At 49.9% G+C, this 15369-nt stretch overlaps 1 protein-coding gene across 1 annotated transcript in view; it reads left to right on the top strand.

Moving 5' to 3' along the window:
* The first annotated feature begins 251 nt into the window (after nt 1-251).
* The window catches only part of CSMD1 (CUB and Sushi multiple domains 1), a 1871580-nt gene continuing 1856462 nt past the window's right edge, over nt 252-15369 (top strand). Inside the window, 1 exon segment of the mRNA XM_072775779.1 lies at nt 252-513. Coding sequence (XP_072631880.1) covers nt 429-513 — 85 coding nt within the window. The 5' untranslated portion in view covers nt 252-428.

Below are 15369 nucleotides of genomic sequence, written 5' to 3'. Positions count from 1 at the left end.
GGCTCCCTCCCCCCGCGCCCCCTCCCTGCCCGCCTCGCCGCCTCCCTCCCGCAGCTCCCACTCGCTGGCTCGCTCTCCGGCTGCCTGGGCTCCGGGTCGCTCCCGGCTGCGCGCTCGCTCGGCGCCGGGCCCCCCTCCCGCAGCCTCGCCGCCTTGGAGCCTCCCTGCCCGGCCCGGCCCGGCCCGGCCCGGCCCGGCCCGCAGCCCGGCGCGCGCTCGCCCGGAGCCGCTCAGCGCCGCGGAGGCTGGGGACCGATGCTATGAGAGCGCGGCGAGCGGGGCGCGCGGAGCTGCAGGAGGCGTCGGGTGCGCGGCCGGTCCGGGCGCCGGGCTCCGGCTCGCCTCGCCCTGCGGGCATCCCCCGGCTCTGCCGCTAGCCCCGCCGCGGAGGGCCCTCGCCGGCGTGCGCGTGTGGAATAGCCGCAGACATGCCTGCGCCGAGGACGTGCCGGCTCCTGCTCCTGCTCCGGGTGCTGCTGCTTCTGTGCGCCGGGCTCCTCGCCGCAGCCAAGGGTAAGCCAGTGCCGCGCGCCGGCGGGGACCTGGGCGAGCCCTCCGAGGCCCGGCTCGCGGCCGCGGGGGTGCGCGGGGGGGAGGGCAGGGGACCCGGGCGCGGGGCGGGCGGCTGCCGGGGCTTCTCCATCGCGGACGCGGGGGAAGGCGCTGCCCGGGAGCCGGGCTGCCATCGCCTCCTTCCCCAGCCGCCCCCCCCCCCCGGGCTCCCCGCCTCGCCTCGCCTCGCCTCGCCTCCACTTGGCTGGCACGACACGCTCGCCCTCGGCTTCGCTGCTGGGGGCTGTTGGGGAGAACCGAGCCGGCCCGAGTTGGGCTCCGACTGCGCCGCGGCGGGCGGTGCAGCCGGCTCGGGCAGGTGGCGGCTGCGGTCGGGGCGCTGCGGGGAGGTCCCCGGGACTTTCCCCGGACCCCGAGCCCGCGGCTGCCCGAGTGGCCCGGGCGGAGGCAAGTTCCGGCCCTCCAGGGGCTTGGGGGCATCCAACAGGCGGACCTGCGTGCAGCCCGGGCTCCCCGCACCCGCGCGCGCCCGGCCGCCCCTGCTGCCCCCCGCAGCCCCGGCGCGCTGGGGGACCGAGCTCGCCCCCGCCTCCCTCCCCCCTGGACTTTGCTCCCTGCAAGTTGGAAGGAGCTGGCGAGGTGCGCGGGGAAGGCGGGGAGACCCGGCCGGGGTCCGCCGCGGGGCCCGAGGCGCTGTGCCCCTCGCTGCCTCCCGGAGAGGGAAGGAGTCGCCCCGGGTCACCCCCCGGGGCTTGCAGCTCGGTGCACTTGGGTTTCTCCTTGAAACGAGTTAGGGAATGTTTCCCTCTAACTAGCCTACAGGCTGCAATCTCGGAGCTGGCAGTGGCTCCAGCACTTGTCTATTCTCTGGGAAAGAAAACAAGCTCCCTCTTGATTCCGGGAGAGGGAGGGGAGGAGGGGGAGAGAGAGAGAGAGAGAGAGAGAGAGGAGAGAGAGAGGGGGGTGGTGGGGGTGGGGGTGGGATACTGATTGATTTGCACATTGGAAAATACCTGCCCCCATTTCCTCATCTTGGCCTCCGAGGATGCTCCTCCTATCCATCACCACTCCATCGTCCCACTCCTGGGAATATCTCTGGCTACGGAGATGTGCTTCTTCTCTTCCTTTTTAAAGGACGCTGTCAAGCCTGCCGTGAGCGCGGGTGTGTTCCAATGGCCATTTGCTCTCTCCCCACACTGAAGTCCCCCTTTCCTCTCTAGATGTTTCCATCTTTTTTTTTTTTTTCTCCCCCACCCATTTTCTATTCCTCCAGTGTTCCAGATTCGGGGGTGATTGACAAGGCGAAGGAGGACTATCTCTGGTTCCATTAGGAAACTCCAGATGGGCCTGGCCTGGGGAGAGGTGGAGAGAATGGCAGATGAGGCTCCCCGCGCCCGGCGGCGGCCAGGGCGGGTGGAGAGCTGACCCCGGGGCTGCAGACCCCCCCACCCTCGGCGCACGCACTCACCCCTGCCGCCCGGGGTCTGCGGGAACGCGCCCCAAGAGCCCGGGGAGCGCGAATGTGTGGCGCTGGGGCGCCTGAGCTCCTGTCGCTCGCAGTCGGGGACCTGCTGCAGACACCTCCCCTCTGCCCCCGGGCCCAGCGCTGTGCAGACGCCCCGCCTTGGGCGCCGCTGTTGGGGCTGCTGCGGAGGCACAGCCGGCGGAGCAGGGGCGAGGTGGGGGGGGGTGATGGATAGCGGCCTGGGGTCGCGCGGGGCTGGCTGGAGATGCCCTGCAGGAAAAGTCCAGCGCAAACCCGCGGCGCCCCCGGGAAGTGCGTGCGGGGTTTTTCCCAGGTCGGGGCCGGGGCCTGAGCGCAGCCCCTGGCTCTGCGTAGCCAAGCCCCTGCGTGGAGAGCAAACACCTGCTACGCAACTCGGCAAAACTTCCCACCCCTTCCTGTGCACTCCAAGTCCAGCAGAGCCGGGGCCGCCTGCAAGCGCCCCCTCTCCCCCATCGCCCCCTCCTCTTCCGCTCCCCTCCCCCGGCGGGCAGCGCAGCCTCCGAGCGCATCCTCGGTTCCCCGTGGCTCCGCGCGCCCCGCGCGCCCTTCCCCCGCAATTAGCAGGGGTTGCTGCGCGGAGCCGGCGGCGGCGGCCCTGCCCGAGCTGCTTGGCAATCGTTGCACGTGTGCCGGGTGGGCCGCGGCCGCGGGCGGCGGGGGCTGGGCGCGAGGGCGTGTGCCGGCGGGGCCCCGAGCCCCCCGCAGCTGCGGCGGGGAGGGCAGCGCCCCCTGCGCCCCGGGCGCACCGCGGAGTCGGGGTCCCGGGCCCCGGGCGTGCGCCGCGCGGGGCTGTGCGCGCGGAGGGTCCGCGCTCGCTGCGCCAGGGCCGGAGCTGGGCTGCTGGGGTGCGGGCGCGAGGCCCCGAGGTCACCCGGCGGGGCCCGCGGGGCTGGAACGCCTCCCCCCGCGCGCGAGGGGTCGGGGGCGAGCGCAGGTGGGCGCGCGGGAGCCGGCTGCAGGCGGGGGGCTGGTGACGCCAGCCCCGGAGAGCGCGCGGCAGCCGGGGCGCGGACGCATCCCCCCTCCATCCTCCCCTGCCCCGGCCGAGCGGAGCCGGGGTGGCCGAGGTCGGGCCTCCGCCCCGGGGAGAGGGGCCCCCGGTGCCCGGAGCCGCAGGGCTTCCCCGCGCAGGAGGCACGAGCGCTCCCGGGAAGCAGCGCGGCGTGCGCCCAGGTGGCGGCTCCCGCTGGGTCGGGGCGGGAGGAGAGTTTGTGATGCGCGGGGTGTGCAGTCCGTGACCCGTTTGCGGAGTCGTGCGAGGCTGCAGGGGCTGCGGTCGCGCGAACCCGGGGCCCGTCCTTCCCCGGGGCTCCGGCTTCAGCTGGTCGTGCTTTACGCGTCGGTGCAACCTGGGGTGGGGGGGTCCCCGGGATTCAGGGCTCAGGTCCTTTTGTTTGTTTGCTGTTTCTGACCATTACTATTGTAAAGGTCGTCCCTCCTCACACACAGCACAGTTTCAGGGCCCACGGGAGACGGAGGAAGGCTTGCAAGAGTTCTCATCCAGCACCTACGTGGCGTAACGCATTCCGTGAGCTGTGCGATTTGCACCCTTATCTGGAGCTGATCTACCGGCTGTTTGGGTGCGCAAAGTTTGCTTTGCTCCTCGGTTGTTTCTTGTGGCTGTGCAGCGACGGGGATGCAGTGATTTGCAAGCTTTGCCCAGAAAGTGTCAAAAAAAAAAAAAAAAAAAAAAGAAGAAGCACCCAATAGTAGCTCTATGGTCTCCCTGCAGGAAGCCTGGGAGCCAAAGGTGGGGTGCTTATCAGGGTCCCCAGTTCTTACAGTCACCAACCCACCCAGCTAGTTCTAACGTTCACTGACCCGCCCCGCATAGGGATTTAAGCATGCATTTCATTATCAAATTTTCACAACGACCATATCACTCAACACACACGTACACGCATACAGAGAGTGAGAGCGAGAGCAAGAGAGAGAGAGAGAAACCTTCCCAAATGTGCATGCTTCTAGATGAGTTACCTTGTTAACAATTCACATCACCCAGAAGGATGCCCAGACCTTATATTTGCTGGCCACATCTTCTTTATGGTTGAGCAACTCCAACTCCACATATACTCCCTCCTGGGGAAGCCAGGAATTCCCGTGAATAAATGGCTTTCACGGGAAAAACCCCCGACACATCATATAGTAAAGGTGAGTCATGTATAAGGGAAGTTAAGATTTCTACATTGGTGATTTTCTTAGCTAATCATGCGTATTGCTTTTTTGGCCTTGTGAGGGGGTTAAGTTTTTGTGTTGTTTTGTTTTTCGGTGAGGAGCTGTTCAGCCGAAAGCTCTGGTGCTTCTGGGCAACCTATGTGTTCTGAGTTTGGGATTTTAAATCCGTGAAAGGGTGAGCAGGGGGAAGGCTTTCCTCCAAAGTGGCAGGTCTTGTAAACTTCAGTAGTGGGACAGTGAGATCTCTATAGGCAAGTCCAGGGGAGCAAAGAGCAGGTGGTGAGATGGCAGGAATGCCCCCCAGGCCTCAAGCACCTCCGCGCCCACAGGCCTCGAGGGGACAGGCCATCATTACTTGCATATGGGCTTTCAGCTCGCAGCTCACGCTGGAGAAGTAGACTGGCCCCGTACAGGCTTCTAAGTTCCTGCAGGCGAAACCGGCTCCTCCTGAGGGCAATGCTTCCTCAGTCTCCGGGTTTTGTTTTTTTTTTTTTTTTTTTGTCTCCAACAACCAACAGTGCTTTGAAAATGTCAAGAAAATGGTTCAGCTTCCTTTAAGAAATAGATAAACAAAGGCTCAGTGGCCGGTTAGTGCTCATTGCAGAGGATACAGCAAATCCAGTGTAGACATTTCTAAGCTGTCAAAATGCAAATGGCATATTAAATACTCTGTGCTCTACTGAATTCTAAATGTGCCTCTGGTCGGTTTTCTGCTGAGCTCATAGTGAAAATCAGCCACTACAACGGGCGTACACGCGATTTAAGCGACACTTTCCCTTTGGCCTTTGGTATTTCCTCCCCTTAGGTTCATTGCCCTGTAGACTGGAGGAGTTGAATGAGTAGTCCTTGCACAGAGTAGGTGACAGAGCTAGGTGGGCTTATTTATATTTCGTTTATGTCGGTAATAATTCAGAGGAGGACATCTGGGTCGAGGTGTAGCTGTTCTACAAACAACCTACCGTATTTGTACCTTTTGGGTGTTGGGCGTAGGATTGCTGGACCAGAGTCGGTAAAGGACAGACTCAAACCACTTCTACCCTCTGTTCCAACCACTCTAAGGACCAGAGATGGGAATTGTTTGAAACACCGGAACTGGCTTGGGTGTGCCACCTACCTGAAGCAAGGAAATAAATACTTTGGTTGGGCTGAGACTAATTAGTCCTAAAGGAAATCCAACCTTTGACCCTGCCCTCATGGTACAGCCCCTGTGCTGAGCTCCGTGGATGTCCACTTCAGGACAGCCTATCGGCTGGCGGGTATGCAGACTGAATAATCCTATTGAGGTCCTTGCCTCAGTGCAAGGAAATAGCCTCTTCCACAGTGACTTTAAGATGACTTTATCTTCGACTAATTGATATGCTCTATATTTAAGGTGGAATTTACTCCCTGGTACTGAGGCCCATAAGTGATAGGATTAAAATTCATTATATATATATAATATATATTCCTATTATCTATCTATATATATTATCTATCTATCTATCTATCTATCTATCTATCTATCCTCTATTAAGTACAAGAAGATCCTTTCATTGAACTGGTTAAAACGAACTGATGGTTCGAATTCCTACTGATGATAGGAATTTTGTGAAAATAACGCTTCTTGCAACTCCCCGCCCCCCATCCCCACAAAGCAACCTCTTCGGACGCACTATGAAGTACTTTATTTTCACTCTCATTTATTTATTTTATTTTTTGAGTGTAGCTGCAATGTCTTTAAGCCATTGATATCAACCACTAATTTCTGGGAGAGGAAAGTGCCACCGTCGCTTTAGGGAAGTTGCATGATCTCTCTTTGTCCCTAACATCTATGTTCTAGCTGGATGAGAGATTTCATCATCCACTAGGCACACTGTCTCATTTAACAAAACCCACTCCTGAATATATTATAAACATTCTACTGAGGGATAACATTTCAACAGATTTACTTGATTTAAAGTCAGTGTTACTGTGGCCCACAGTGGCAATGTTTATCTCCAGCTTAAACTTCTTTGGTGAAGGAGAAAAACATGCAGGCATGGACCCCTATTAAAAATAGCTACTATATCTTTTAGGTCTCGTGCATTTTTGCAATTTATTCATGGAAATCTTCCTGCTTTATCTTATACTAGATTTAGCTTGGGGGTGGGGGGGAGCTGTAAAAGGAAAAGGGTTATTTCAGTATTACCATTCTCTCCAAATATAAGTAGAATAAAAGCGATCCCTTGTGATACTAACAGTCTTAATCTTTCCAGTCTTCTACCTTAATACTAACAATCTTAACATAATTTTGCCCCATTGTCAGTCAAACGATACATCCTGCATAATACGCCGTGCTTTAAAAACTACCCTTGTTACTGATGTGAGATCAAAGGAAATAGAGTCACGAAGAAGTCAGGTTGTTGGCGGCATTTCTCAGTTTTTTCACCCACTAGTCACTCTTAGACTAGTTGCAACCTGAGACTTAAATCATGTAAAATATTGGCCGGACTCTTGGTTTGATGGATTTTGGAGATCCTGAGCCTCAATAAAATTCAAGAAAAACTAATATGGCATCTGGATATTACAGGTGTGCCTCCCAACTCTCTGTCGGAATGATCCAGATAACTGTAAACCGGGGGAGCTGCAATGGAATCAGAGCTGCTTTTGAGGGTTTGGAGCATTTCCCCATTTTATTATTGTGGCAACCTTTTGTTTTTTTGTACTAATTGTGTCACCTTTATCATGGTAGGTGTTGGCCTTGTGACCAGGATGTAGAGTTTTTGAATAGCCTTTTGCAAACTCTGTATGCATAAGAATCAGTGGAGGTTTGGTTTAAATGCAAATTTTAAGGCTCCCCTCCCCCAACCGAGTGATTTTCAATAAACAGATTTTAGGTGGTGTTGGAAATCTGCATTTATATATGTGTATCTGTTATCTATCTACCAATTCTTCCTCCCTTTCAATAAAAGGCATCAGAATCTAATAGCCCACTCATTGAGACTTCACAGGCTAATTAGCCCCTACTGACTCCAAGATGAATACACTATAGTATGAAATTGTGCAATTATTTCAGAAGATTTCTTCTTTATCATTAGGGCCTCCATCATTGGTGTTCATCATTCTATGCTGTTTTTAATCTTTTTTTTTTTTTAAACTGGTCTTACAGCGAAGATGCGATCCAAGCTCCTTGTCCATAATGTTTATATTATACGAAGACTTCAAGGGATAATTATACTCTTTCATATAAAAATACAGTGGGAATGAATGATTTTATTTTTTTCTCTTACTGTTTAGTGTACTCTGATATGATTAGTGTTATGTAAGGAAGAGCTAAATGTGAGATTAAAATTAGAATTATTTGGGGAGTGATCTCTAATGAATTAAAAGCCTTTGAAATTAATTGCGAATTCTAAGCAGTCATTTTCCAGATGCCGGTGAATCCCTATGCCTTTATTCAGAGAAACTTATTTATTTCTCCTTTTGTTTTTAATAGAAAGCGTCTTTATTGATCTTTTGCAAGTGAGTAATTTTCTACATGAACTTGATATTCACGTAAAAATATATAGTGGACTCTCACCTTTGATGTTCCTATAAAATTCCCCACCATTGACATGACCGTGCTTCTTACAGTCTTGCCCGATGACTCTCCGAGTGGACTGTCACTTCCTTTTTCTATCAGTAAGTTGATAATTAAGACTGCAAACCTTTGGCTTTTATGCAAATGGATAGTCTTCAGGGTAACAGAAAGTTAAACACAGCTCATTCTTATGAAAATGGGTTCTGCTGGAGTTAAGGATATTCACTTTTCTTTCAAAGAATGGACCTTGAGAGTATTGTTCAGAGGCCATCAACAAATTTTGTCTCCCTGTTTCAAACTATTTCTTTTTATGGCTAGGAAAGTGGTGTACTTTGATGTATAATACAGCTGTGGATAGTTAAGACTTGCAGGGAATGATTGGCACTTCCTACAGAAAAGAAGAGGGACCCTGACAACATAAGAAAGGTCACATTTTTACAAGAAATTAACTGAATTGAGCAGATACTTCCCTTTATGCTCTAGAAATGTAAATTTCTTCGGCATCAATCTGGCATTTCTTGTTCTGTCTCATTCTTTTCCTCCTTTCTTACAAAATATAATTATTGTGAGCAACTTAAGACAAATCCAGCCATTAGGATTTTATTTTGTTTGTGGTGTTGGCCATATACTTGAGGTGGCAGGTTACCTGCTCAAGATGCCTGCTCCACTTTCCATGGAAACAATAGGAAATTTTCAGACTCTAAATCCCAACACTTTTTTTTTTTTTTAATTCGTAGATGATCTCAAGAGAAAGTCAGGTGAAGGACATCACCTTGTTACCGTTAGGTGGAAATAGCTCTTATCAGTATATTTAAGTATGTAGGTAGAACTACTCTCATTTGTGGGAAATATGTATGGTGTTAGTCTGTTACCATCCTAAACAATGAAGACCTGGGAGTCTAAGAAGAGACTTGGGAAGTCTGGTCTCTTAAATAAGAGTAGTCCTTTTGTTCACTTGCGGAGTCGTGGTGCGTACCGGCTCGAATAACTCAATCCCAGGTAACTGGAATTCATGAGTTCTTTACTGTTTACCTGCACACTTCAACAATGAAGTTGTCGACTCTGGGCTTACCCTCAAGGAGCTTTCATTGTTACTAAAAACTAAACCAAAGGCCTCAAGTTACTGACCGAATTACTATGTGTTCAAATATTGGACGGTGATGCAGACAGCAGATGCCACGCAGATAAAGGGAGGAGCTCCCATAGGAGGTGGAAAATTGGTAGAGCCTCCATGAGTGGAGGAGGAAGGAGACAGGAACAAAGTCAGAGAGAATGAGGATGTTGAATGAGAAATGCACCCCCCTGCCCCCTTCCAAACAATAGCCTGTCCAGGGGGTCAGGTCAAGCATGGAGATGAGCCTATAAATACGGATGCTTCTCAGAAATTCTTTGGTGGCTCCTGACAGCCAGAGGCCCAGGTGGGAAGGAATACAAACTACTGCCCTGGGACTGTTTCCTGAAATAGGCACATACACAACTGATTTGATGCCTGGCCTCCTTTCCTCACACAGCCAGTGGGTCAACCGCTTGTTTGGACCAGGAATCTCTTTCTTGGAAGCAAATAAGTGATGTCCTTTTTTGGAATTTTTTTCCCCGGGTTCCATGAGTGATGCTCTTTACTGTTGTTTTTGTTGTCATGACCCCCAGAAAATCATACGGACAGAGCACTGGGTGTGGGGGGAAGCGTGTTTTGGTTACTGGTTTACGGGCAGTGGCCACTGGCGCCCTACGTACTGCGTGTGTGTCTACACCAGCGGGTGTGCCTCCCCCGCGCGGCCTTGCGGATCCTTTATAAATGGCTTCAGTCTCTGTCCAGCTCTACCTCTCTGCTGCCTGCTAGTGACTGGCCCTCCAGTCTGACCTTTGCTCTCTTCGACCTCAAGCCCACTGAGCTTGGAGTCTACTTCTAGGTCCCTCGCCCACAGCTGACCCCCCAGTCTCCCTGGCTTCACGTGGCCTCGTCACTCACCACGTTTCACAGCCATTGGTCATAGCACAGAGCACCGGGAGTCTAAGATCGTTAAAAATGTTCCTTGCTTGCTCCTTTTATTTGTTGATATCGTTCTTATGTTGTAGATTTAAAGTCCCACAGAATTAAAAGGCCACCTTCCAACTGTCCCACTACTGTAGCGTTTCCTTGTACTTTCATTATCTCTTCAATGAATAAACAAATGCTCTCATGTATAGGATTCTGTCCATTTTTTTTAAGTGACTCGGATTAATATGTTGAAAATTTTTTTTGAAAAGACGTCTAGAATACAGATGACCTGTGGAACGTATCAGGAATGAGCTCCTCAAGTCAGGGACAAATGCGTTGTGATTTGTGCATTCCCATACCCAGGCTAGAAGGCATCAGAATAGTTCACATTGAGACCCTATATCCAAATTACCCGTTTTGCTGTGCTTATTTCATTCTTTCTTTTTTTTTTCTTTTCATATTTGTTTCTCTTTAGATACAAAGTAGCTTGTCTGGGGCATTTGCATTTTTTTTTTCTCCTAGCGATAATAATTTGATGATATTAGAGCTGGTACAGCAGATATGTCAACTTACAATTGTCGTTTTGATCTTCATGACTATTTCATGTCTCAGCTTTTTAATTTAAAAGAATTACATAAGACGATTATGGAACAAAGAAAAACTTATCAGTCTCTTTCTTGTGCCACTGCAAATACAAAATTACCTTCCCAGTGTTCCTTAGTGGCGATGAGAGAACCCGAAGGGATGCGCTGTCAGGGTGTTTAAAAGACGTGGGGTCTTCTGACCTGACCCTATAGCCACACCAAACTTTGAGGTGTGATTTATACCTCCTAGCGGATGCGTTTTTTTTTTTTTTTTCAGTTTTATGTTGGATGGACAATAAGAGGCCATTTAAAAAGAGTTGGTAAAAAAAAAAATAACAAAGTGTTGTATGTCAAGGTGAAGTGACTATCCTTTCTTTTGTGAGCTGGCCTGGAACAGACCCTGTGAGTAGGAGGGAAAAAAGTGTGTGAGTTAGAGATCCGATGTCACTTCCTGCAGCCTTAAAATCGGAGTATGAGATCTGAGCCCCTGTGTTATGCCTGTTATTTTCAATTTATTCTATTTTTTATTTTAATTTAAAACTTAATCGAGTATAGTTGACACACAACGTTACGTCAGCCTCAGGTGTGCAACCTATTGACTCAACTTCTCCATACGTCCTGCTGTTCTGACCATGGGCGTAGCTACCCTCTGTCTCCATACAACACTATTACAACACCACTGGACATAGTATTTTTATGCTTTTTAACGACTACTCATCATTTGGCCCAAGTTAAGAGGGCGGAGAGACAGAGAGCCAAAGGCATTTGTCACAAGGTCGTGTTATATTGTCCTCTGTTCCCCACATCTCTTCTCTTTGCAAGACAAAACGCCCCCAGGAATGGTTAAGGGCTAGAAGGACAAATGGGAGGGGAAGTCCATCGGGCACTGCTTGCATTAGGTGTCTATTGCTGCGCAACATGATCCCCACAAACCAGCAGCTGACGCAGCACACGTGTAGGATCTTACAGTTCCTGGGGGTCAGGGGTCTGTGCACCGCCGGCTGGGTCATGCAGGTCCTCTGCTTGTGGTCTCACGGGCTGTCATCAGGGTGTTGGCTGGGACTTCATTCTCATCTGGAGCTCAGCTGGGGAAGGACCCCCTCCTAGCATGACTCAGGGGCTGGCAGGATTCCATTCCTTGTGGTTGTAGGGCTGAGAGCTTAAGTTTATTGCTGGCCCTTGGCCAGAACTCACCCTCGGCTCTAGAGGCGGTCCATGATTTCTTGCCACACGGACCTTCCCAACGTGGCGAAAGAGAGACTCAGGCAAATTGGATATTACGATATTACATGTAATCACGTGATCAAGACACACAATCCCATATAGTCCATCACTTTTACCCAATTTTATTGATTAGAAACAAGACCCAGGCCCGCTCTCACGCAAGGGCATAAACATCAAGAGGTGAGGATCATGGCGGCCACCTGAAGAATCTACCCACTACACACTCCTAGAAATAGGTTAATACAGAAAAAGCATCGTACAGTGACTAAGCAAAGGGCCGAGGACCTAAAAGTGGGCAACAAATAGGAATAGGTTTTGCATACAGAGCAAAAATAAATAAAATATGTAGGAAAAGGTCTCTAAATTTATTATTGATCAAAAGACTATAGATTAAAAAATACCATCTGTCAACAATGGATTTGTGAAACTGCGATTCATACGACCCACATGAGCGGGCAGGTGGGAAGACGGCGTCCACGTATAAGCGGTACGTGTAGAAAAAGTCAGGGCGGAGAAAAGTTGCTCATACCAATCAAAATTGTAAAGTATCAGATATTTTAACCCAAAAATGTAATACCGTTTCGGGCAATATATGCTTATTTATTTTTAGCTCTCCCTCTAATAGGGAAAAATTGGACAGAGCTTAAATGTCCATTGTCCTACAATAGCTAAAGAAATCGTGCAATGCACTGTAGAGTCTATATGCAAGGGCTTCCACGGTAAAAGGACTGAGGTGAAGATTCAAAATACTACTACTCCTATGCACGTGTAAAAATATCTGGAAAGCTGCATACATTACACCAATGATGTTTAAATGTTTGAATTTGGGATAACCACATCAGACTTCTATAATAAAATCATAGTTCTTAAATTAAAAAAAAAGGATTATCTGAAAGAAAAGGACAAGTAGGTCTTGTCAAACCATTGATGAGAAACATAGATGATAAGATTTGTGAACTTGAGATGACCTTCAAGTTCAGGATGACAACTTGCCTTTTACTTGGATCAGAGAACCTAAGTGTGTTGGACAGATTCCCTGGGAAACCTGAGGCAGAAGGAACTCCGTGTAAGCGAACAGTCTTCTCCTGGGAGCCCGCGAGCCTCCTGATGACCCAGCATCTGGCTCCCCCCTCAGGACCAGACTGGCCTTCTGTCTCCCCCGTCCTGGCTCTCTGTCCCAGGCTGGTGGGACCACACAGTGTCTTCCCTGACGTGATGCTCTGGGAAGTGAGTCTGGCCAGGAAGGTTCTGGGGGTCGGTGTAGAAAGACCCTCCTGGCAGCCGGGGAAGCACAACATTGACTCTTCTGAGATGGTCCAGAGCCACAGTGGGGGGCGGGCTGCCGAGATGCTACGGGACCCTCGGGAGGATGAAATGTGTTAAAGGATTGGACAGCTTTGTTAAAAAGTTAACTACGGTGATGTCTTTTACGTTGCTGAAGACCCAGCGCTCTGCTTCCTTGGTGTTACTTAGATATGTGTTTTCCATCAGTAGAGTGGGGGTGCCATGATCGCCTTTGTGGAGTATTTAATTCTGGAGAGCGTGATGTGTTATGTTCTACCCCTGAAATATTTATTGGTTGGGACTGCCTAACATGGTACAATCACATGCTAAATTCCATGCTTAAATGTCTTAATGATTAAAATGACTTGAATTAGGGATGCCTGGATGGTTCAGCGGTTGAGCATCTGCCTTTAGCTCAGGGTGTGATCCCAATCCCGGGATAGAGTCCCACATGGGGCTCCCTGCATGGAGCATGCTTCTTCCTCTCCCTGGGTTTCTGCTTCTCTCAGTGTGAATAAATAAATAAAATAAAATCTTTAAAAATAAATAAATAGGGGAGGTGGGCGGGGGGTGGGGGTGACTGGGTGGCGGGCACTGAGGCGGGCACTTGACGGGATGAGCACTGGGTGTTATTCTATATGTTGGCAATTCGAACACCAATAAAAAATCAATTTATTAAAAATAATAATAATAAATAAGTGAATAAATAAATAAAATAACTTGAATTAGGAAACGACTTTTCTGAAGTGGAAACTTGTTCATCAGTTCGAGTGACGGTTCGTGTCACGTGATGGAAATCATTCGTCTGAGTTTTCGTGCGCTCAGGTGTGACGGAGAAGATACCTACGTGAAGTGCCCAGTTGCACGTACTTGACGGCGTCCTCCGGGAAGCTGGGCCCTCCTGAAAACCAGGAAACTCTGTGACACCGGGTTTTCTCATCTTTGCAAAGGGGATGTTAACTGGACTCAATACTATAAAGATTAGATGAATAAGCATGTGTAAAAGGCTCAGCGGACTGCCTGGCGGTTACTAATCTTAAATAAATGTTAGCAACTGCTTTATTCTAGCAACTAAGAAATTAGACTACCAATTCAGAGTATGGCCCCAGAAGTAATATTGGAGGAAGCCTTGTTTTTTTAGAGAGACATTTTTTTATGAGTGAAGATTAATAATTCTATCTGGATATACGTACCTCCATTTAGAAGAGTCATCCTAATAATAATTTCTAGAACTCTTCAGGATGTACTAAACGCCTTTCCATTCCTTACTTCATTTACAGACACACGAACATTACTGAGATTTCTCAGAAAGGCCAAGTGCTAATAGGATCAAAGTCATAATTTGACCTCGCGCGTCACATTCAGCTTGAATAATACGAAAAGCTCAGCAAAGCCACTTAGAGATGTGTTTTATAGTCACTTATGACCGGGAAGCCTGGGACCTCTGAAGTGACCGTGAGGGGGACAATAAAAGAAAATCGTAGGACACTTCTCAGAGTAGGACCGTACTGGAAAGTCCATCTGTCTACACATCCAGGGTGTTGGTTGTGAGCATCCCCGACAGCCGTGCGATGCTCTCGGGTTCTGAAAGAGCTCATACCTTTCTCTGACTGCCTGGTTTGGCTCAAGAAGTGTCTGAGGCCTATTTTTATTTACTCGTTTTCGGAGGCTGTTCTAAAGAAAGGCACACGGGGAATGGGGCGACTTGCTGGTTGAGGCTTGTGCAAACACAGATAGATTAGGTCTTTGTGGGCAATATAGTAAATCTCTCACCTTTCTGAAAGTACGATCGGTGAGGTGGAAGGAGACTCTCGGGTGATTAGAATCTTTAAAATGCTCAGGGCCTCATCCACGGACTGAAGCCTTCGCTTTTCCCGCTAAACATGGGGCAATCCATCATGCGAAGGCAGTCGGTGTAATCTGGCCTTTTTCTTCTGATTTAGGCTCTCCAGTGGGGTGTCTAATGACTCCAGTATATGATTGACCATCGGATTGAAGAAACTGCCCACACCTCACCCTCCTGCTCTAAGGCTGCACGCCCGGGTCGAGACGTTGATAGGTAGCGGTCTCCGTGTTCGAGACAGAAAGAAATCCCAGATCGTGATGTTAGAATAAGATGGTCTTTCTAGGGTCATGTGACTGAGACGTTCAGAAGAGGCTACTTAGAACTCCAGGGGCCATGAGCAGAATGCAAACTCTTCTTTTTTTTTTTTTTTTTTTTTCTTTCTTTCTTTCTTTCTTTCTTTCTTTCTTTCTTTCTTTCTTTCTTTCTTTCTTTCTTTTTCTTCCTTCCTTCCTTCCTTCCTTCCTTCCTTCCTTCCTTCCTTCCTTCCTTCCTTCCTTCCTTTCTTTCTTTCTTTCTTTCTTCTTTCTTTTTTAATATTTTATTTATTTTTTCATTAGAGACACAGAGAGAGAGGCAGGGACACAGGCAGAGGGAGAAGCAGGCTCCGTGCAGGGAGCCCGATCCCAGGACCCCGGGATCACGACCTGGGTCAAAGGCAGAGGCTCAACCCCTGAGCCCCCTAGCGTGCCCCAAAATGCAAACCCTTCGATGCCATGCGTG

Source organism: Canis lupus, chromosome 15 (assembly GCF_048164855.1).
Source record: "Canis lupus baileyi chromosome 15, mCanLup2.hap1, whole genome shotgun sequence".
Lineage (NCBI taxonomy): Eukaryota > Metazoa > Chordata > Mammalia > Carnivora > Canidae > Canis > Canis lupus.
Note: the sequence above shows the minus strand (reverse complement) of the source record. Positions and strands in the feature narration are given on the sequence as shown.